At 41.2% G+C, this 24,081-nt stretch overlaps 1 protein-coding gene across 4 annotated transcripts in view; it reads left to right on the top strand.

Moving 5' to 3' along the window:
• RALGAPA2 (Ral GTPase activating protein catalytic subunit alpha 2) overlaps positions 1-24,081 on the top strand; it is a 529,040-nt gene that overhangs the window by 359,639 nt on the left and 145,320 nt on the right. For all 4 annotated transcript variants that reach the window (XM_077486017.1, XM_077486019.1, XM_077486020.1 and 1 more), the window contains one exon: positions 13,505-13,632. In XM_077486017.1, coding sequence (XP_077342143.1) covers positions 13,505-13,632 — 128 coding nt within the window. The remainder of the gene's footprint in view (positions 1-13,504; positions 13,633-24,081) is intronic.

Here is a 24,081-nt window from a genome sequence, read left to right as displayed (position 1 = left end):
ATCAAATGAAAAGGCTGTCCTCTATCAAGTTACAACATCCATGGCAGCATTTGGCTTTTATATAACATAATGTTAGTCTCTTTTTGTTTGCTTTTAGAAGGGACACCTGGAACTGCGCTCATTTTGTATAAATTGCTCCATCGTATGTCCTGATAGCCATTAGGCTTGTACGGCACAAAATCCCCAATCAGATTTATTTCCATTTCAAATATAGATTTCCCTGTTTAGAAAACAGAACAGATCTGCATGTTTTCACTTAATTAAGCAATATAATTATCACAGCCCGTGAACGGGCTTCGCTCAACAAAGCTCCAGAGGAAGACAATGGAAAGTCTGTTAGAATGAAAGCATTCCACGCGTCACAGATGTATAAGGGTATTCTAAACAATGAGGTGAAAAGCTGCCTGCCATAGCGGACAAAGAGCAGCATGCATACTCTCCACACGGCACATACCGCCAGGGACAGAGTCCGTCCTCCTTGGGACCCAGATGCCTCGTTATGTTGCAGCTAGTCATCAGAGATTAATTCTCAACCATTTGGTACAATAATTTATCCATTCCCCGGTGTTTAAACCAGTGGCGTTGGCTGTGGACTGCAGGTCTTTGTATTCAGAAGCTTAAGCTAACCTCATCTAGTTTGTTTTCATAGAGTGTGTATTTTTCCTAATGTGCTTATCCTACTTTGCTAAGAAATATATATTTTTTTATATGGGGACATTATAACTGTGCAATGAATGAATTCAGTTGAATTAGAAATCAGGGTTTTGCTTTTAAAACTACACGTGTCATTAAATATGGCTGGCTGTATAATATTTTTTGAGTATTTGCAATAGTAGAGAAGCTGAAACCCCATCCTTTAAAATAGTTCTGAAGGCTGAAGATTTTTTTACCTTCGTGCATTCTCTGCATTAAGGTAAAAACCATCTAAGTGCTGCTCTCACCCCCAATATTTACCTTAGCTTGATCTCAATCCAGTGCTATGTACAAGAGCAGCAGCTCTCTCCACTCACTTCCTCCTCATAGGCTCAGAGACAGCAGTGGGAGCCATTGGCTCCCACGTCTGTCAATAACAGCCAGTGAGGAGGGGGCAAGGCTGGACCACGCTTTGTCAGTGGAGCCTACATAGCAAGCGGCTTGCTATGGTGGCCATTCTACAGGAGGGAAGAGCCAGGAGTTCCTGAGAATAGGAGGATCATGGCTGCTTTGTGCAAAGCCATTTGTTATTTAGATAATACATAAATATCGGTTTACAATCACTTTAACCATCATCCTTTTAAAGCTGAAATCCACACAGATATAAAAACACACCAATAGATAGGGTCATGTGTTCATTAAAAAACGTAATCCCTTACCTAGCAGACTGGGGAAAAGTGGAATCAGCACTTAAAGCCAATCAGATGTCCTAAAATGTGAGCAAATGGGTAAGCTTAGCCATGTTCTGCAACTCCTTTGCTGTCCAATCACTGGCTAGGGGTGAGGAAGTGTTTTATTTAAATGGATTTGACAAAGGAAAGGTCTGATAGGGCTATCTTAGGACAGGAGAACACAATGATTACTGCTGTAATAGCCGCTAGCAATAATCACATGTAAAATCCGTCAGGTTGTACCCAATTGATCAATCGATCGATCAACTTGGATACGTTCAGCCTGCCCCATACATGGTTTGAATGTCGGCTGGTCACCGCTGAACTATATTCTGCTACATATTTTTGGTAAAAAAAATCCCAGATATTTCTATTTATTTTTACTAGTAATGGCGGCCGTCAGCGACTTATAGCAGGACTGCGATATTGCAGCGGTCATTCTGACACTTTTTGGGGACCAGTGACACTAATACAGTGATCAGTGCTAAACAAATATACACTGTCACTGTACCAGTCACACTGGCTGGGAAGGGGTTAACAGGGGCAATCAAAGGGTTAACTGTGTGCCTAAAATGTATTTTACAAAACTGTGGGAGTTGCTTTTACTAGGGGATAACATGGATCCTAGTCCCCGTTTTGCAGAAACACTGGATCGGTGCCTTCCTTCCTGTCAGAACAGCAATCTTCCTTGCCGGTCTGCCTCTCTGCTTGATAATCGGCAGGTGCCAGCAGACATTGAGTCTTTGGTAGCTGTTGCCTACCAGGAGGAGCCAGAATGTGTATATATACGTGATCTGACACAGTAAAACTGCTATAGTATGGACCTTAAGCAGTTAAATTATAGGTTCACCTTTAAAACAAACAAAAGAATAAATAATTACCATTTACTATTTTTTTTTTTTTTTTTTTAAGCCATGCAGGTCTCCTGCAGATGGTTGGTGTGAGCTGGCTTTCTATACATGGTACAGACAGGCAGTTTCACACTGACAGGAAGACTCCATGAACTACCACAGAGCTCAACAGTGCCATGGTAGTTTATTGAGAATTACAAGGGTAGTTGTAGTTCATCCATTCACAGACCTCTGTCAATGAATAATGCGGCCATCTCATTTCAAAAAGTGACAGCTAGTACGGGGGACTTCTTCCCATGCTGCTGTCACAGCGGCTGCAGGATTGGGAACATGTTAAAAAAATAGCCTGTGAAAAGGTCTTGCTGCTTTATAAAATGTTCATCATATTGTTATACCTGTATGCCATTTGGGCTCACCTGGAAGCTTGTCTGAAAAACTCCCAATTTGCAATCCCTTCTTCCTGCCTTATTACTAGGAGATGACACCGTTGATTTTCTCTCCTGTATTGTTTAAAGTGCGCATCCCAACAGTTTTCACGTCCTAGCAACAAGGCAGGACCGGGGGATTGCTAACTTGTTTTAGTATTTACTTGGGTCCCCATTTGGGGGTTTTGAGCAGAGTGCATTATCCATATATTCTTATGAAGAATCTAAAATGGGGAGAAGACACCAGTATGATGGTGTTGCTAGCATAATCTAGCTAGATGGAGAATATAGCAGAATCCATGTCTTTCCCAGAAGTGGGAGAAAATCTTCCTGATAATGTCACAGACAGCAATAACAGCCTGATAGTTGATGAGCTTTATGTTCGAGACAAACTCATGTTCAGAACAGCGAACAATTTTGGGTGTTCGTGGAAAATTCAAAAGCTGCGGAACACCCTTTAAAATTCTATGGGAGAAATCAAAAGTGATAATTTTAAAGGCTTATATGCATGGTATTGTCATAAAAAGTGTCTGGGGACCTGGGTCCTGCCCCAGAGGACATGTATCAATGCAAAAAAAAGTTTTAAAAACGTTAGTTTTTTCGGGAGCAGGGATTTTAATAATGCTTAAAGTGAAACAATAAAAGTCTAATATTCCTTTAAATTTTGTACCTGGGGGGTGTCTATAGTATGCCTGTAAAGGGGCGCATGTTTCCCATGTTTAGAACAGCCTGACAGCAGAATGACATTTAAAGGAAAAGAAAAGTCATTTAAAACTACTCGCGGCTACAATGATTTGTCAGTCTGCAATATACATAAAAGTTCATTGATAAAAACGGCATGGGGATTTCCCCACAGGGGAACCCCAAACCAAAAAAAAAAAATGCATGGGTGTCCCCCTAAATTCCATACCAGGCCGTCAGGTCTTGTATGGTTTTTTTAAGGGGAACTCCGGACCAAAGTTTAAAAAAAAATGGAATGGGGACCCCCAAAAAATCCATACCAGACCCTTATCCGAGCACACAACTTGGCAGGCTGCAGGAAAAGAGGGGGTACAGGAGAGTGCCCCCCCTCCTGAACCGTACCGGGCCACATGCCCTCAACATTGGGAGGGTGCTTTGAGGCAGCCCCTCAAAGCACCTTGTCCCCATGTTGATGGGGAGAAGGGCCTCATCCCCACAACCCTTGCCCGGTGGTTGTGGGGGTCTTTGGGCGGGGGACTTATTGGAATCGGGAAGCCCACTTTAACAAGGGGACCCCCAGATACCGCCCCCCCTGTGTGAATTGTTAATGGAGTACAAATGTACCCCCTACCATTTCACAAAACAGTGACAAAAAGGTTAATAAGACAGTTTTTGACAAGTCCTTTATTAAATTCTTCTTCTTTGATCTTCTTTCTTCTGTTTTTCCTTCAGTGTTGTTCTTCTTCTTCTCCATCTTCTTCTTCATTTCTTCATCTTCTTCTTTTTTTTGCATTTATACATGTCCCCTGGGGCAGGACCCAGGTCCCCAAACACTTTTTATGACAATACCATGCATATAAGTCTTTAAAATTAGCACTTTTGATTATTCATGTTCGTGTCCCATAGACTTTAATGGTGTTCACGTGTTTGAACAAATTTTTTGCCTGTCGCATGTTCCGGTGCGAACCGAACAGGTTCGGCTCATCCATATTGATCAACATAACTGAAACTTGTATCTCCGTTCTGAAAGATAGATCATGTCAGTTGATAAGTGTTCAGATAGTGACCAGCTAGGCTTCTTTACCCCTTGTTCAATCAGGCTGCACACATGTAGTGTGGCTCTTCCAGGGCCATGTGGAACTGGAAATACTTTAAATTCTTGTGCACAGAAGTAGATTGTTTCAGCAGAACCAAAACTATCTGCATTTTTTCAGCTTTATACTTTTTTTGGAGTAAGGCAAGATCCCCCAAAAAATTGTATTTTGTCTGTTAGCAAAAAATATTCTCAACTTACCTGCTGTGAGATGAACTTCTAATGCATTGTGGAGTCATTAGCCCCCTAGTGGTCTCTCCATAGGAATACACAAAAAATACACTCTATTGTGATCCAAGAAGTGCCACTTACAGCAGAGTTCTTCTTGCCTATCACAGCCATACAATGGGTGGTGTGTGGACAGCAGTAAACAACTTCCAGGAGAACAAATGCAGGTCCACTCCAACAGCACAAAAAAAAAAAACAGTAGAGCAGCTTCCACTGCATGTAGGGGCAGGGTTTTGAGCCATACAAATAATTCCTTGATATCCCACTGGCCATCTGTGCTTTGTACTAATGCATGTGTGAGGGTAATATATGTACAATACAGTCTGTTTGCCTTGAGATTGAAGGGCTTGGAGGAATACAAAATAACAGCACAGCAGTCATAGTCTGCCATACATTGGTTTATGTCTCAGGTGCTTAGTTGATGCATTCTGGCTCCACAGTGAGTGCTACACTCAGGTTTTCTGATCTCGGTATTACATGATATTTTTTCCAAGGATTTAACCACTTCAATACAGGGCACTTATACACCTTCCTGCGTTCCTGCCCAGACCAGCTTTCAGCGCTGTCGCATTTTGAATGACAGTTGCGCAGTTATGCTACACTGTACCCAAACTAAATTTTGTTCCCACAAATAGAGCTTTCTTCTGGTGGTATTTGATCACCTCTGGAATTTTATTTTCTGCTAAGCAAATTAAAAAAAGACAGAAAATGTTGAAAAAAAATTAAAAAGTATTTTTGTTTCATTTACAAAACTTTGTAAATAAGTAAGTTTTCTCCTTCACTGATGGGGGCTGCACTGATAGGATGGCACTGATGAGGTCGCATTGATGTGAACTGATGATGGGCACTAATATGTGGCACTGATAGGCGGCATGGATAGGCACTGCTAGGTGGCAGTGATTTACTGTAATGTATGTCACTGATGGATGCCAATCAGTGCCAAACAATTATGCCTGCCAATCACTGATGCCCATTGTGGCCACTGATTGACATCTCTGGTGGTCTAGGGTGGGCATCCTCAGGGGGGGGCTACGCTGATAATCGATCAGCACAGACCCCCCCCCCCCGTCAGAGGAGCAGCCGATTGTCTCTCCCCTACTCGCGTCTGACAGACGGGAGTGAGGAAAAGCCAATCACCAGCTCTTCCTGTTTACACTGTGATCAGCCGTGATTGGACACGGCTGATCACATGGTAGAGTCTCCGTTAGAGTATTAAACCACTTTGCCCCCATCATTTTGCTATATGGCGGGTGGCAAGTGGTTAAAGGGAAGCAGAATGTTGTATTAGTTTGGTACATGCTGCAAGGCCGAGCCAATGCAGCTGCACTGGACTCTCTTATTTTTGCATAGTTATGTAGTTGACTCTCCACGAGTGATCAATTTGCACTTATATACAGTATGTGTTCTATTTTCACTCATGATGGGGAATGTTGGTTTTGGGCGTACCCTGAAGTTTAGGGGGAGGATGTGTGGCCATCAGATTTTTTTTCCTCTTTAGAAGAGCCCTCCACCTAAAACTTGTTGGTCAGATTCAGCTGATCATGATGAGAGGGTCTGCCATGCCTTTTGGCTAGGTGGAATTGAGTGAGCCTTACCCCTGTCAGAAGCTTTGCGCCCTGGAGGTCAAGGAGGGGTCCTTCCTCTTTGGGGACCAAAGACACAACTAAGTGAATTTTTTTTTGTTTGTTTACATGCTCTTTTTTGGTTCACTTACTGGTGTTTTGTTTTACACACCACCTTTATTTCCACATAGGGATCCTATCAGTAACACACTTCCTGTCTTAGGGTGTCTCCACTCCACTGGAGGTGCAATGGAGACCCCTTTGGAAAGCAGTACTGTCACTCTGTGGAAAGGATTGTGTTAGATTGTGCTTAGCAAATTCAAATGGTCCTGGCTCGCAAATTAAAAGCCAAACTCCAATTAACACTTGTGAAGCAGTTATAGCAACAGGTTTATTTTAATTTTTTTTCCTTTTTTAATAAAGTTTTTTCACAAATTAATAAAAGCTGACCATTTTAAGCACCTCTGTCAGTGTTGATTGGTTTGTCTCAAGCCTCTGAGAAAACAAATGTAACCACCATACCTAAGAATTAAAGTGGTTGTAAAGCCTTAAGTTTTTTCACCTTAATGCATTCTATACATTAAGGTGAAAAATCTTCTGTGCTGCAGCCCCGGAGACTCCCCTTTTTCTTACCTGAGCCTGATCCAATCCATCGATGTGCATAAGCGCAGCGGCTCCAGCCACTTTCTCTCTCATCAATTGACAGATTGATTGCAGCAGGAGCAATTGGCTCCCCCTGCTGTCAATAAGATCCTGTGACATGGATGCAGGTGGCACCCAATAGAGAGGAGGAGCCTGGTGCGCCAGTGGGGCATCCCAGAAGAAGAGGATTGGGACTGCTCTAGAAAAGCATTGCACAGAGCAGGTAAGTGTAGACATGTTTGTTATTTTCATACAAAACAAACCTTTCCAACCACTTTAATAGGCTGCATTATTCATATTCCTTTTTTTGGGGGGTTTAATACCGTTGAAACTAAAATATCACCTGAACTATTGGCCAGACTATTGTCTTACTGATCAGATACTTCCCTAAGTGTTGGTGCTGATTTAATCTGTTCTGGCTGCAGGGAGTGACAATATGTAGTGGTGTTGATATCGTTCATTGTCTACTACCCCTCTCTGCCAATCCCTTCATTGGCTGCGACTCTCTCAATGAATTAAATTCAAAATACTAACAATAACTTACAAAGCCATTCACAACTTGGGCCCCCAGCGACATCATCAACCTATTCTCAAAATACTAACCTAATCATTCTACCCAAGACCTCCTGCTCAAACTCCCTTGTCACCTCCTCCCATGCTCATCTCCAGGACTTCTCCCGAGCCTCTCCCATCCTCTGGCATTCCGTACCCCAATCTTGTCAGACTATCTCCTACTCGTTCCACTTTTAGGCGATTCCTGAAACTCATCTCTTCAGAGAAGCCTTTCCCTCTCCCACCTAACAACTGTACTTTTATTTTCTCCATCAGCGTATCCTCCATAGTTATAACCTTTTTTTTTTTATCACTTAACCCTCCCTTTTAGATTGTAATCTGTACCGAGCAGGGCCCTCTGATTGCTCATGTATTGAGTTGTATTGTAACTGTACTATCTGCCCTCACGTTGTAAAGCGCTGCACAAACTCTTGGCGCTATATAAATCCTGTATAATAATAATACCTCTGTTTCTGAAGCTCCTAGGTTCCAGTGACTAGGCTTTCTACTCTCCTGATCACTGGGACTTAACTTTATTTTTATGTGTTTTATACTTATTATGGTTTTCTTATAGTTTCTTTTAACCATATTGCCCTGGTTTAGGTAAATTATTTACTTATGATTTGGGCTGAAGAGGATACCAGGTTTATACTGTTTCATGTGTTATTTACTTTTTTTTACTGTGTATTAATATCTTTCAAATAAATTAAGTTCTTGTTATGGTTTACTGTACTTTTCATATCACTGTTGCACACTGCACTATACCAATGCATAAGCCCATTAGTTTGTATGTGCTGTGCATAAAGGTTTTGTAGTGTATAAAGTATTGCAGTTAATGCTCAAATCAGTTTTTCATTGCCACGTTTTTACATTGTGTGGTTTTTGTCTCTCATTTTCTGTTTTTCAGGTTCTGAACTATGCTTACCTAAAGGCATGCATTTAGCCTTTTAAGGGGTGTTTTAATAATTCAGAAAGCATGTGTTCCTTGTCTTACAATGCTGCTCACTAAATCCTTCGTCCCTCTGCGTCCGAGCTGGCTCTGGTCAGTTCTGACTGATCTGCACACATAAGAAAAGGGGAACAGATGGTGCAAATCTGGTGTCAGACCTGACCGTTTTCTCCCTAGAGGACCTAAGTGAGCCTATCAAAGTGCTAGAGTGGAGGCAGAGGCTGCATTCTGTCTCTTGTGGAGAAGCTGCTCAATCTGTCCTGCTGAGCTCTTAAGGACAGTAGGCAGTTGTGATTGGGGCGATCAATATTCTGTGTTTTTTTTTTTATATAGGAACCTTTTTGTTTGCTTTATTTCCCTCTCTCTAGCGAACTCTGAAGATGCTTGTTAGACATATTCCTGCCACCACTACAAATATATAATGCAGCTTACAAAATGAATACTGATTTGCAAAGTGAATTTTTTCAGCTAAAGTGCAGAAGCACTTGAGCTATTTTCATATAGTCCTCATCTTTTACTGTTCACGCTACTTAGCCTTAGCTTAATATACAGATCAGCTATTCAGCCTGTCAGTATTCAGAACGGTTTGTGACCCTTCTGTCAAATGTCACTAATCTCTGTATGGGCAGTCACAGTTTCTCTGCTGGAACAGAAATGAGCACAGCAGCTTATGAATAACTAAAACATGTTTTTTCTACGAAAATCCGTTTGGCGCGCCTGCTATTTTGTGTTATTTTCTAGAAGTGTTTATTTTAAATATTGATATTTATTTAATCTAGAATCCTGCGTGCAAAATGACAACAAAGGATATAATTTTGAAATGCTCCTAATATGGTGGCTGACATGGGAAATATGGCAGCTTTTAACTTCATATATCAGGATTTACATTAAGGGCCGGTTCACACTGCGAGCCGCAGCGAGGCGTCTCCGACTTCCTCGCCGCGACTTGCAGGGGGGGTCAGCGGCGACTTGCAGAGGACTTCTGCATAGAAGTCAATGCAAGTCGCCCCCGAAGTCGCCCCGAAGTAGTACAGGAACCTTTTTTCTGAGTCGGAGCGACTCGAGTCGCTCCTCTCAGAACGGTTCCATTGTACTCAATGGGGACGACTTGCGGGAGCGAGGCGAGGCGAGCCGTGTCGCCTCGCCTCGCGCCGCAGTGTGAACCGGCCCTAAAGTAACTTTGATGTGTCGTTTCTATAAGCTCCATATTTTTTTATTTTTGCAAAATGTTGACATATGCAGGCTAGATTAGCTGCTGCAATTACTATTCCTGACTACTATTTATTTTTACTTTATACAGTATATTTGTCTTTGTGTGTGTGTGTGTATATATATATATATATATATATATACGCACATATATAGATATTTTTTTTAAATAAATGTTAATATCTGTAGATTTGCCACTAGAGGCTAGATAAATTAGCTTTTACAACCCCACTTCGTTTCTGATTAACAACTGTTGATAGAAAATTTTAGCCACATGGAGACACTTATCAGGGAGTCGGCTACCTCAGATTTGCATTATGAGAAGCAGCAGTAAAGCAGAGGCATTTTGCAGTACTGCAAACAAGAAAGCACAGCCTGAGTATGTATTGTGAAAATATGGCTGCCTACGTGCCAATACAAAACTCCAAATTGCACATACAAAGTTTTTTAAAGAGATCACAACATAGTCACATGATTAATATATATTATGCAAAACTTGGTTACATGTACAGTATATAAAAAAAAAATCATTAATATACCTTGCCTCCAAAGCTGAACTCGCATCTCCCTCCTCCCTCCCACCATCCCACCCCTACCGTCTAGATCTAAAGTTAGCCATACACACAGAGATTCCTTTTGTTTAGCCTGCTAACAGTGCAGATGGACAAATTCATCCCCCCCCCCCCCCCCCCGCGAGGCCATTATATTCCGATAGCCAAAGTCACTGGATGTCAAAATACCCGAGTATTGCCTGCATCTGATTGGATAGTTCGGCCAATGATTTCCCAACAGGCTCTTTCAACAAAAGTCAGTTGAACACCTTTTGTCAAATTGAAGAGTGCCAGCAGGGCCATACACTGCTTGAATGTCTGCCAGGCTGGCAAGAATGAGCTGAAATTCATCTTGGAGGTGTAAAACAGGAGAGTACAAAACCTATTACTTGCTCCTGCAGACATCTTTTCTGCCGGGTTCCAGGAAGAATGAGCTGTCCTTTGAACTTTTTCCTCTTGCCTGGTTGTGCAGCCGTTTTCTCACTGACATCATCACATAAAATGCAGAACAAGCAATCCTGCATTGTATGTGAGGATGTCAAGGTACCACCTACATGCTAGAATTCCTCTTCTTTAACCCCCCCACCCTCTTTCCCCATAATTAAGGAACAGTAGATCCTTACTATATGGAAGGGGGCACTCAAAAATTGTTTTAAAAGGCTGACTAATGTTTAGCTTTAAAACCCGGTTCACACTGAGACGGCACGACTTACAGCGCGATTGCCTCAGGCAACCGGGATCCGACTTTAACGGCGGCTTGCAAAATGACTTCTGTATAGAAGTCAGTGCAAGTTGCCCCAAAAGTCATACAGAAACCTTTTTCTAAGTCGGAGCAACTTGAGTCGCTCCGATTAGAACGGTTCCATTGCACGGAACGGGACATGACTTGTCGCCTGACGGGTCGCCCCTGTGTGAACCAGCTCTAAAGCTTCATGTTATTGTTTTAATATTAAAATAACAAACATGGTATACTTGGCTGCTGTGTGCAATGATTTTGCACAGAGTAGCCCCGAACCTCTTCTTCTGGAGTCCCCCGCTGGCACACCATGCTCCTCCTCTTTGGTAAGTCCCCCATCGGCCCCGCTCGCTCAACACAGCAGTTGACAGCAGCGAGAGCCAATGCTCCTGCTGCTATCAATCTGCCCAGGGAGAAGGGAAACTGTGGCAAGAGCCACTGCACTCGTGCACATAGCTGGATTGGGTCAGGCTCATGTAAGTATATAGTGGGGCTGTGGGGGGATTTTGCAGCACAGAATGTTTTTCACATTGAAAAATCCAGGTGAAAAATCTGTTTTAAAACGGGGTGCCCAACGTTTTGAAGAGCGAGGGCCACTTAAGCGACTTGGTAACCGGTCACAGGCCACAATGAGCAGAGCAGGTGGATGACAGGTCCGTGCAGAGTTGACACGGACACAGCCCACTCTACTCTATGGGCCCTCCGATCCACCCTGACGGAAGGGGATTAATCTCCTTCCTTTTTTTTTTTTTGTTTTTTTAGCGAATCAGATTGGAGGTAGGTGGGTGTAAAAGGACAGCACAAATCTGTTTACATCTGCCGTTTCATAGAGGTGAATGGAGGGCTCAATTTAGTTGGACCGATTGTGTGAAAGGGGCCTTTCACACTAATGCAGCACAGTGCACCTGTGTCTTTCCTGTGGGTTAGCTACACTTTGCCATAAACTTTTATTATATCCTGCAAGTGTGAAGAACTTTCTGAAAGCTCACCAAACCCGCAGGTAATAACAGAAGTCTTTGCCTCAGTGCAGGTAACCTGAAGGTGCACTGCACCTGCGGATCAGTTTGAAAGCAGCCCAGTAACCACTGCGCAGATATGCCCATAAATACACTGCAATTTTAAGAATAAACTGACCTTTATTAACAGTCTTCCATTCAGGTATCACCTGCTGTTGCTGTCCCCGGCAGAGTGTATTTGGTATCACTCCGCCTGTGGCAAGAGACGGTGCTATCTAGGAAGCATCAGCTTATACAGCTCTGCTCCACAGCTGCTTGCTTTGCCGGCTTCATTAACAACACAGGTGCTCTGGGATGGCGGGTCTGCAACCCAAGATCTGGGCTTGCCAATCTCCCATCCCACAGAAGAAGGTGGCGGGCCACATCAGAGGGCTCCACTGGCTACATGTGGCCCCCGGACCACTGGTTGGGGACCCCTGTTTTAGAACCGCTTTAATATATGTTCAGTTTGTAAGTAAATGGCACCATCTTATTTTTGATTCAGGCACCTTGTTCCAATGCCTGCACCCCAGCTGCTGCTTTCTCCACGGTTGTTCCCCTTAGTCTGTGGATGGGTCACCTCTCTAGCGTGCACAGCCCCTGGGTTGGACACCTGTTTTGTTGGTTTGTGTTGACCTTGGATTGATTGAGTTGACCACCATTTTGAAATAGACACCCCACTAGCAACATCAAAAGCCTGATGAAGTGAACTTTGCTTCGTAAAATGCCCTGAGATTATGATGTTATCCATCTTGTGGAGCTTTCTTACAATTGTAAATTGTACTTTCACATAAATATGTAACAGTGTGTTGTAGAACAATTCTGTGTGAAATTTGGCCTTATATTGGTGCACTTTTTTTTTTTTTTTTTTGTCATTATTCAATCCCTTAGGACAAAAAAAATAAATATTCAATGGGCTCAACATACCCATCAGCAATTTCCTTGGGGTGTCTACTTTCCAAAATGGGGTCATTTGGGGGGGATTTGTACTGCCCTGCCATTTTAGCACCTCAAGAAATGAGATCGGCAGTCATAAATTAAAAGCTGTGTAAATTCCAGAAAATGTACTCTAGTTTGTAGACGCTATAACTTTTGCGCAAACCAAAAAATATACGCTTATTGACATTTTTTTTACTAAAGACATGTGGCTGAATAAATTTTGCCCTCAATGTATGACTAAAATTTAGTTTATTCGATTTTTCTTATAACAAAAAGAAGAAAATATCTTTTTTTTTTTCAAAATTTTCGCTCTTTTTCCATTTATATCGCAAAAAAAAAAAATCGCAGAGGCAATCAAATACCATCAAAAGAAAGCTCTATTTGTGGGAAGAAAAGGACGCAAATTTCGTTTGGGTGCAATATTGCATGACCGCGCAATTACCAGTTAAAGCAGCGCAGTGCGAAATTGCAAAAAGACCTCTGGTCCTTAAGGTGTTTATTGGTCCGGAGCTGAAGTGGTTAACCTCCATAAAATCCCTGGGGCAAATATTTTTGGTACTTTATAATTGTAAATACATGCAACTTCCATGCCCCTAACAAAACTGAAATATTGAGAAATTGGCAACATTGCAATGAATGATGAAACCTAGAACAAGAAACAGACATTTTGTCCATGGCAACCTATCAAGCAATATATTTGCATAAATTATGTATTTGTTTTTTATAGGTGCCATTTTTTGGTCCCCTTTTTGACGGCGCTATTGTAACGGAGAAGCTTCTACCCACACTTGTATGTGCAACCTGCATCAATGCCAGCAGAGCAGTGAAGTCCCTTATGCCTCTTTACCAGAGCTTGTATCCTTTTTATGGTAATGTACAAACACAGATTTTCACTTTCATTTGGTAAGCCTTTGTGTATTTTTTTCACTCCTAGAGAATTACAGCAGCTGGGGCATGTTATATTTGTTTAAGCCTAGATTCACATTGTGAGATCAAATCTCATGACAAGTCGCAGCCTATTGAAAGCAATCGATGCGACACCAATTTTGCGCCATGGCACCGATTTGCAAAAAGTAGTTCCTGCACTACTTTTGCCGATTCCAGGCGCAACTTCAATAGACATCTGTGCATGAAGCCACACAGATGTCTATCAAGTAACACCTGAAATCGCTCTACTTCAAGTGTAGTGGGTTTTCAAAGTAGCATCAATGTGAACCAGGGCTAAATGAGGGAAAAAAACAACAATAAAATGAATACAAATGCTGTGTTCAGGAGGGACTTACAGAAAATGACGCAGGGAATGATCATTACTAGTTGGTCATTTGCATCACAAAAGGGTCAGTATGTTTGCACATTCCACAAGTCCCATGATCCTTTGCAAGCCTTGGCAATATAAGGGATTGGGATTAAAATGTTGACTAATTAGATACTCTCAAGATCTGTTTTCTCTTGTATTTTATATGACTATAAAGGATTTAATCTTATCTACCGGTATATACTGTACCTTTATATCCACCACATGCACACATTTCTGACAAATTGACATACATATTTAAAGCACTTTTTCACAGTTTAAAAAAGGGACACTGTGTCACTGAATATTTAAGACATAAAGCTGGTTTTCTTTCATGTTTGTAAAGTCCATTCACAATTGTAAACCTAAAGGGGAAACATAACTCCAAAATACTACTGCTTAAACGGTCCAAAGCTCAGGAGGCTCCTTGCTGGCACTGGCACCTTCTACTCGGCTTCTTACAGGTGTCCATCTTCAGCCATCTTGATTGGCTGGCTCAGGATGACAGCACTCCCACACATGCCCAGGAGTGCAGTCATTCTGGCACATAGGCACGGAATGTAAACTAAGCTGCGCATGTACAGCTCAGTGTACATCCTACAGAGTACCGTGAGTAGGCAGGTAAGTTTATTTTATTGCAGAAGAGACATTGCATGCCTTGTCTTGTAAGGAGCCTGCCTGCTTCCAGATTTTTTTTTCTTTTTAGACTTTATTTCCACTTTGCAATAATTCTGTGGTCATGCATCGAACATTCAGATTATAAAAACATTTTATGAGCTTTGAAATGAGCTAACTTCTGTAGCTCCTTCAATATTTAGAATACCAAAGATTTGTCCTACGTGTTATGGCCATCAAAGTGTTATAACAAGCTTGCAACAAAAATGGTGGTTTCCGTTCCCTGAAATATCTACACTGCACTCCACTCTAAACACTTTTAGGTTCATGTCTGTCATATCCTGGCCAGCTTGTCCTTGATCTTCTGCAGCACAGTGCAGGGAAGGGTCAGGGGTCTAATAGACCCAAACCTGTCACTTACTTTATTGCTTTCGTAGGAAGCTTGTCAGACCTCTTTTGGTACCAATAAGGGAAAAAGGTGTCTTAAAAAATAATAAAATACATTTTACAATGTATGTGTATAGCATCTGTGTGTTTAGATGCTTGCTGCTGGAAGTGCATGCACAGTTTACTTTTAAAGGGGCTTAGGTTTTGTTCCATCCAGACACAGATGGAGTGCACCAGGTCAGCTCCTTTTTTGTCAATAGTCTGTTCATCTGCAAACCCATTATTGGAGGCGTCCCAATCCCACTGCAATCTTGCTATTTTTTATAAAGGTGTCCTCAGGAATTAGACTTACCCAGAATTTAGCAACAGTACAATGTGTTATAAACAAAACCCTAGTGTTAATCCTGTATACATCATAACGGAGATATTTCAGTAAAATGGAAGCTGACCTATATGAAAAAAATATATATATCACCGTTGGCTGCATGAAAGTTGTGCAAGTTCCACTGCAGATAGTACAAAGCCACTACAATGGCGTTATGGATAATTGTGTCTGCTAGAGTTTAGGGAAGGGGTGTTTCTGAAGCAAATCTATCTCCACAAGGACAGTGGAAGCTTGGCAGCCGTTTTCAAGTAAAGACAGCTGAAGTCACTTGTTGGAACGTCTGCAAACTCTGGATACAGCTGCACTTGTCAGAAGCTTTGAGGGAAGTGTAATCAGCCGCAGAGATTCATTTGCATCTCAATTAGAAGCGAGTCAGGAGGAAGCACTGAAGTCTGTTGCTGGAAGGTTGCAGAAGAAATCATGCACAAAAGACCCCAACATTCAATACTCCAGCTGAGTATAGGACAATGTACCAGATTTGGTTTCCATGGGGACCAGCAACCTGCTGAGCCATTGAAAAATCTCAGGGGCTTGCACTGTAATCATTTGATCATAATGACAAATTCCACCGTCCTTACCAAATTCATTTTTAGCTCTTAGAAGTTTTTTCAGATAGTGCTTCTACTTCAAATTATTTTCAGTATTCATTATATGAAGTTGGTTTTTCCCTTAAAGGAGAACTCTAGCCACACTAAAGTAAAAGCTGAGGCACAGTTCTGTAAGAATAGCCAAAGTGCCTTTAGAATTTTTTTAAAATTAATACTGTATTACTAAGTTGCCCTCCCACGGTCAATACAGATTGGATCCAACCATACGACGACCGTAAGAAAATATGACTGATAATATGGACCATCAGGCCACTGCGGTCCCTGTGCCAGCATCCTAAGATCAGAATGCAGCCAACTTTGGATAAGTTCATCATGACTTTGGAGTCTCCCAATCCATCAGTATGTTCAAAAAGTATTTTACATGTAGACTTCCTCTCTGCCTATTTCTGGACAATAGTGACCATCTCAGTGAACAGCAGGGTAAGCGCCTCCCTCAGAAATAAGATTGTCACACATTTCCTGCTGGGTGGCAAAGTGTCCTCTCATGCCTGTGTAGCTTACAGGAATTCAAGGTACTCTTTCAGTATCAAGCAAAAAATAAAGAATGCTGCATATAATTTATTTTTTGTTTAGTTCATAGTGTGAACAGCAACAACTTAACAGAGGTCAAGTATTTACTAGCAGATGTAATTAACTAACTAATAACTGTAATTAATTAACTAACTAGTAACTAATTGACTCTTCCAGCACCTTAAGTACAATGCCTTGAAAAAGTATCCATACCCCTTGAAATTTTCTACATTTTGTCATGTTACAACCAAAAACGTAAATTTATTTTTTTGGGATTTTATATGATAGACCAAATCAAAGTGGCACATAACTGTGAAGTGAAAGATAAATGGTTTTCAAAATAAATATATGAAAAGTGTGACGTACATTTGTATTCAGCCCCCTTTACCCCGATACCCCTATCTAAAACTCTAGTGTAACCAATTGCCTTCAGAAGTCACCTAATTAGTAAATAGAGTACATCTGTGTGCCATTTGATCTCAGCTTAAATACAGCTGTTCTGTGAAGCCCTCAGAGGTTTGTTAGAGAACCTTAGTGAACAAACAGCATCATGAAGGCCAAGCAACACACCAGCCAGGTCAGGGATAAAGTTGTGGAGAAGTTTAATGCAGGGTTAGGTTATAAAAAATATATCCCTAGCTTTGAACATCTCACGGAGCACTGTTGAATCCATCATCCGTAAATGGAAAGAGTATGGCATAACTGCAAACCTACCAAGACATGGCTGTCCAGACATGGCATTTGTAAACCCCCCCAAAAAATAAAAACAAAACATATTCTGTTCCTTTAAAGCATTTTATACAGCATAGATGCCCCATTCCATTGTGTAATTTGTCTCCCTGTAACACCTGTAATACCTGGCTGATCCTGCCTGGCTATGCCTGCCCCCTGTAAACTGACCACCATAATCAGGGCACTGGTCTGTTTACGTGCCTCCGTCATCCGCAGCCCTGCTCTCCTGTGTCTCTTATGTCCCCCCCCCCCCCCCCCCCCGCCTGTCTGCGTGTCAGCTGCTCTCATATTTCATATAAAATCATCCCATCCATGCTGTAATATACCAATAAGTGTCCGCATGCCTGTGTTATGTAAAAAATGTGCTTATCGGTAGCCATATCAGCGTTGCTCCCAGTGATCGTCTCTCTCCTCTCCTACCCAGCTGACGTCAGCGGAAGTGCTCGGCCCTGTCCACTGGAACTGTGAGTGGGAAAGTGAAGAGAGCCGCGCTGATATAGATACAGATAAGCATATTTTTTTTACAAAACACAGGCAAGGGACGGATATTCCGATGGAAACAGTCCGATGCAGACCACACACAGTCGGAATATCCGACAAAACGCTCCGATCAGACACATTCCGACAGAATCTCCCACCGCGGGCTGAGAGTCTGCAAAAGACTTGAGACTGGGTGTGGAGGTTCACCTTCCAGCAGGACAACGACCCTAAACATACATCTAGAGCTACAATGGAATGTTTTAGATCAAGTCATATTCATGTGTTACAATGGCCCAGTCAAAGTCCAGACCTAACCCAATTGAGAATCTGTGGCAAGATTTGAAAATTGCTGTTCACAGACGCTCTCCATCCAATCTGACAGAGCTTGAGCTATTTTGCAAAGAATCGGCAAACATTTCACTCTCTAGATGTGCAAAGCTGGCAGAGACATACTCAAAAAGACTTGCAGCTGTAATTGCAGTGAAAGGCGGTTCTACAAAGAATTGACTCAGGGAAGCAAAATACAAATGCACACCACAATTTTCAGATGTTTGTAAAACATTTTGAAAATCATTTATCATTTTCTTTCCACTTCACAATTATGTATCACTTTGTGTCTATCACATAAAATCCCAATAAAATACATTTACGTTTTTGGTTGTAACATGACAAAATGTGGAAAATTTCAAAGAGTATGAATACTTTTTCAAGGCACTGTATCTATTGATAGTATATGAATGATTTCATTATGTTCCACATCTTAAAGTCAAAACATCGCTGGAACTTTACATTAGGAAGATACTTTGAAATGACCCGTAGATTAAGCATGAGTAACATTTTGTCACCATTCAGCTTGCTCGTAGGTATTAAAGTTTATGTAAAAGAAATTATGTTAGAAATCTTAAATGTTTGTAATTTGTAAGCTACTGGCAAGAATTTTTGTTTCAAGATTTTTATGATAGGAGAGGTATGAATTATTAATATTTAATTGTTGTAAAATTAAGTTTTCCATGTTCAGATAAACAGTCTTGCCATAGCGAACTTGTTATGCATTATAAATGTGCAGTATTGTAGGCGCCGAAAAGCGTTAGTACTTATGCACGCTTTTGTCTGCTAATTCAATCCATCTGTTACAATATAAGCTATATTTATGTATAGACCCTCAGTGCCTGATCCAATGTGATTAAAAAAAGAAAAAACACCTGCAATTGGAATAAATTGAAGTTTTGTTCATAGCAACCAGTGAGATGTTAGTTTTCAGTTTGAAAAACTTTAGTTTAGGCAGAGCTAGTCTAATGCTATCCATAGTGTTATTTCCTGTGTTGTAGATCAGTCATCGCTGCAGCTCTGCTACCCACAGGATGACCAGTCACCTGCTCACTTCCATATAGTTTTCTCTAAGTTATGCTGGAATGGGGCGTCTAGTCTTTCCCTGCCCATTTCTGCCCTGCTCCATTTATTGGTAGCACATTGTTGTCATCTGATATAACCTCGTGCATCACCCAAACCTCTCCCAATACTTGGTTCAAAACATAGCATCATGTTGAGGGCTTTTAAGAGATTGATTGCAAGAACATATCTACATATTATCCGGATGAAATGTAGAGCACCATGCTGATATACCCCAACTGCAATGGACAGCATCTTGAACAGCTTTTGATAAAAAAATTAAAAAAAATGCTTAGATGATTTCAGAAAATGGGTTTGGGAAGTTTTGTACTCTTTATTGCCCGGAGTTTAGCTTTCACAAGTGCAAGAAAAATGACAGCCACAGTACCTGTTTTAATGACATCAATATATGGAAAATCCAAGTTTTTTCTGAACATGGTGAGTTGGGGATACATTCTCACAATCTGTTATTTACTGCAGATTTTTTTTTTTCTAAGCTTACATTTATTTGGAACATCCAAATGGCCTCTCCACAATCTTCTGTATCTGTCCCTATGGTGCATGTATGGCTAATTTAAATACACTGTATTATTCTGATGCTTTATTTTGACATCTGTGCTAAACTGTACCATTGGCTATAATTATGTGTAACAGTATGCTGTGTGCAGGTCTATTAAACAGCACTGCAGTGCAGGCATGTGAAGAACCCTATTGATTGGCCCAATCAAACTCTTCTCTATTGCATTAGTGCCTTAAAATGAGACTGTGCCTAGCTGGGAGAACCCAAAATTCAACCCACCCCATGAAGCTAAAAACTGTATCACATAAGGAACCAATGCATTGGCCAAAAAGCCTATCACCTCATAAAGCAGCGCAGTGTATTTCAGACTAGTGTGTACATGTCCTCTTTGGAACCATAGGTTGTCTCTGGTGAACTAGACTAATTTGGTTCTTGGTTATTGAGGAAGATGATGACTACATGCAATTACCATAGCTTCCCTTCTATGGCACATGGATACCATATAAAATGATTGCTCTGCACTATACCACATTGATTTTAAATATCCTCTTATACTTTTATCATTTATCCATGAATGGTAAAAGCTTTTTCATACATTTTATGCAAATGATGCCCCTAGGCCTTGTGTCCATGACATCAGGTTGACATCGGTTTGAGATGCTTCTGCTTCAACTTGTATAGGATTTGTAGGTATGTATATAGATTTGTATAGGAATGCAACAACTGCTTAAAGTGAACAAAAGCCCATTGACACAGGCTATCAATGTCTTTTATTGTTGTTAGTTCTTGTTCTTATACATGTTTATAGATTTCACGTAATTTTGCATTTATTGCTGATTTCTGGAACTTGATTACTATTTAGTATTATTATATACATTTTTCTGTTATAGATGTGGAAATTTCCACCCTGCTTCCTGGCCCAGCTCACCCCAGCCCACCCCACCTTTTCCTCCAATCCCCGCACTCACCTTCTGGCTCTGATACACCGCGCTGCTGTGTTAATTGGCCTAAATTGCATAATAATTGGCCGATCCCGATTTCTTAAAAAAGACCAAATATCGGCCGATATATTGGTTGACCTCTAATTTCTGGACCACCAGAAATGCATTTAGCTCCTAGGTCCTCTTGTGAGCTTACTAGACACAGCATTTTTGTAGACTGAGTGGTGCTAGACCTGCCCATTTTGTCTTTTTGTTATTCAAACCGTCCCCCTATCCTATTCTCCCCAACCCAATTGTTCAGTATTCCAAGAAAAGAGCTGGTTGAGTTCTTTGAGAAACACCAGAAGTGTACACAGGACTCAGGGCAGCTTTGCATTTCTCACATGATCAACAGATTTTTTTTGTTTTCACTTATCACCGATATAAAAACACACCTTTAACCACTTGCTTACAAGGCACTTAAATCCCCCTCCTATCCAGATCAATTTTCAGCTTTCAGCGCTGATGCACTTTGAATGACAATTGCGCGGTCATACAACACTGTACCCAAATAAAATTTTTTATATTTTTTTCCCGACAAATAGAGCATTATTTTGGTGGTATTTGATCACATGTGCGATTTAAATTTTTTGTTAAAATGTAAAAAGACTGAATTTAAAAAATATATATATATTTTTAAATTTTCTTATAAAATGTTAAAATGGGTAATTTTTGTCCGTCATTGATGTACGCTGATGAGGCGGCACTGATGGGTGGCAGTGATGGGCACTGATCAGTTAAACTGATAGTTAGCACTTCTATGTGGCACTGATTGGCACCACTTGTGGGCATCGATAGGTGGCACTTGTGAGCATCGATAGGTGGCACTTGTGAGCATCGATAGGTGGCACTTGTGGGCACTTTCAGGGTGCAATTATGAGGCATAATTTCCTCTTCCGTTTCATGACCGATGGCCCTTTAAGGTGAGCCAGTGATTGGCTTTTTTTTTCTCCTCCTCTGTCAGCGTGAGGAGAAAAAGAAAACGATCACCGAGCTTTTGTTTTGATCATGTGATGAGCTGTCATTGGCTGACAGCTGATTACATGGTAAGGGGCCGGGGACCAATCGGTGATCACCCGAGACTTAGTGATCACAGTGCGCAGTAGGGCACGCGCAGGGAGCGTGCACAGGGGAGGCCATATGACAGACTCCCGAGAATTCACATCCATGCTGTGGCCGTTATTCAGCTATAGCGCGGATGTCAGGTGGTTAATAGTATGTTTAACAGACCAAAGGTAGCACATAAGAGAGATTTGTTAGAGTTTATATACAGTGGGTATAGAAAAAAATCATCCCCTTTAAAATAATCACATTTGTTGCTTTGTAGCCTGATATGAAGACACACAGTTTTAGTTTTATCCAGCTGTATTTACTCGGAAAACACCCATCACCCTCTCAATGGCACACTAAGCCATTTGGCTTTCAACTGTTATTAGCTTGGGTAATTTTGATTAGTTAAGTATGAAAAGAGCTTTCCTGGAGCATTTCAGTCCCTAATAGTGCAGCTGAGTCAAACAATCAACCATGGGTGGCAAGGCACTGTCAAAAGATCTCTGGGATAAAGTTGTGGACAGGCACAAGTCAGGAGATGGATACAAAACATTTTTCAAAGGCTTTATCAATGCCTAGAAGCAAAGTGAGTCCATTATTAGGAAGTGGAAGGTATTTGGTATAACACAGACCCTCCCTGAATCAGGACATCATTCCAAACTGGATGAAAGAGCCAGGAGGAAACTGGTCAGAGAGGCTATCAAGAGATCTACAGCAACACTGAAACAGTTGCAGGAATTTATGTCATCGTGTGCATGTGACAACAATGTCACAAATAGGGCTAGTATGGGAGGGTTGGAAGTACAAAGCCACTCCTCAAGAAAGGCCACATGCAGTCACGACTGAGCTTTGCCAAAACACACCTTGAAGATTCTGAGGCCACATGGAAAAAGGTGTTATGGTCAAATGAGACCAAAATTGTATTATTTGGCCTCAACACCAAACAATGTTTCTGGCAATCCAGCACAGCTTACCATCCAAATAACACCATTCCTGCAGAAAAGCATGGAGGTGGTAATATCCTGTTATGGAGTTGTTTCTCTGCAGCAGGGACTGGAGCACTTGTCAGGATAGAAGGAAGAATAGATGTCACAAAATACCATTGATTTTATAAATTTTTTGGCCCCTTTCACATTGCCGCAACTTGAAAGACACGTGATTTTACCTGACGCAATTTCAGTGCGATTCCAGGGAATGCCTGTGTAAACTTGAGGTCTTATTGACCTCAACTCGCATCAAAGTCGGACCAAAGTAGTGCAGGGACTACTTTGAAGTCTCACAGATATGAATGGTTATCATTGGGAATCATGGGTTACAACTTGTAATGCGACTCTGATGTCCAAAGTGGCATTCATTTGTTTGAGAGAGTTACAAAACTGATCCTCTGAGCATACTCCGGATCAAAAAAAAAGCAAATCCACAAGTAAAGAATTGCAAACATAAAACCCCAAGCTTGCTGCAAGAATAGAAAGGTTATAAGTGCTCCTGCACATGGAATACACAATCGGTACCATTGAATATTTGGGAAAATCTGCCGCCTTCTGCAAGAAAGTTGTCAATGGGAAGAAGGTTTACCTTCCAAAATGACAATGACCAAAGCAAAAATGACCATACAGTGGTGTGAGGAGAAAAAGGTGAATGTCCTTGCATAGCTTAGTCAGAGCCCAGACTTAAACCCCATTGAAAATCTGTGGAATTAATTTCAGTCCACAAAGGGTCACCATAAAATTCAACTGAACTTGAGCAGTTCTGTAAAGAAGAGTGTGCAAAGTTAGTAGAGTACTATCCCACCAAACTAAAGGCTGTAATTAATGCAAAAGGTGGTTCAACAAAATACTGACACAAGGGTGTGATCCTTTTTTCTAACTCGGTAATCCTGTTTTTGAATTTATTTATTTTTTCTTGCATGTTGTTGGTATATCTTTCATTTGGATGTTATAAGTTGCACTTGGTAAATACAAACATAAAACAAAAATTATGTCTGTCTTCATTTCAGACTACAAAGTGGCAAAATGTGATTATTTTTGAGGGGCTGATTCTTTTCTATACCCATTGTACATATTAAGCAAGTGCAGAGATGATTTAAGCCGGATGTAAGAAGCCCTTTAATCCTTAAACTGTCCTTTCATCTATCCATTTAATAGAAATATGGCAGTCAGGAGAATTGCATATATTTTTGGAAGCACTGATTACCGTTGGGCAAATCTTGAGATCCCATTTTAGTTTAAATGAAACAGCATTGCCTTTACAGGTAATAGGCACATTTTATTTGTACGATTTCTATCCCTTGCTCCCTACCTCCCCAACCAGTGGCTGAAGTGTGCCCATCCAGCTCCTGCATGCAAATTCATTTG

The sequence above is a fragment of the Lithobates pipiens genome, unplaced genomic scaffold, assembly GCF_037356315.1.
Source record: "Lithobates pipiens isolate NorthernLeopardFrog02 unplaced genomic scaffold, aLitPip1_a1.2 Scaffold_18, whole genome shotgun sequence".
NCBI classification, from domain to species: Eukaryota; Metazoa; Chordata; class Amphibia; order Anura; family Ranidae; genus Lithobates; species Lithobates pipiens.
Note: the sequence above shows the minus strand (reverse complement) of the source record. Positions and strands in the feature narration are given on the sequence as shown.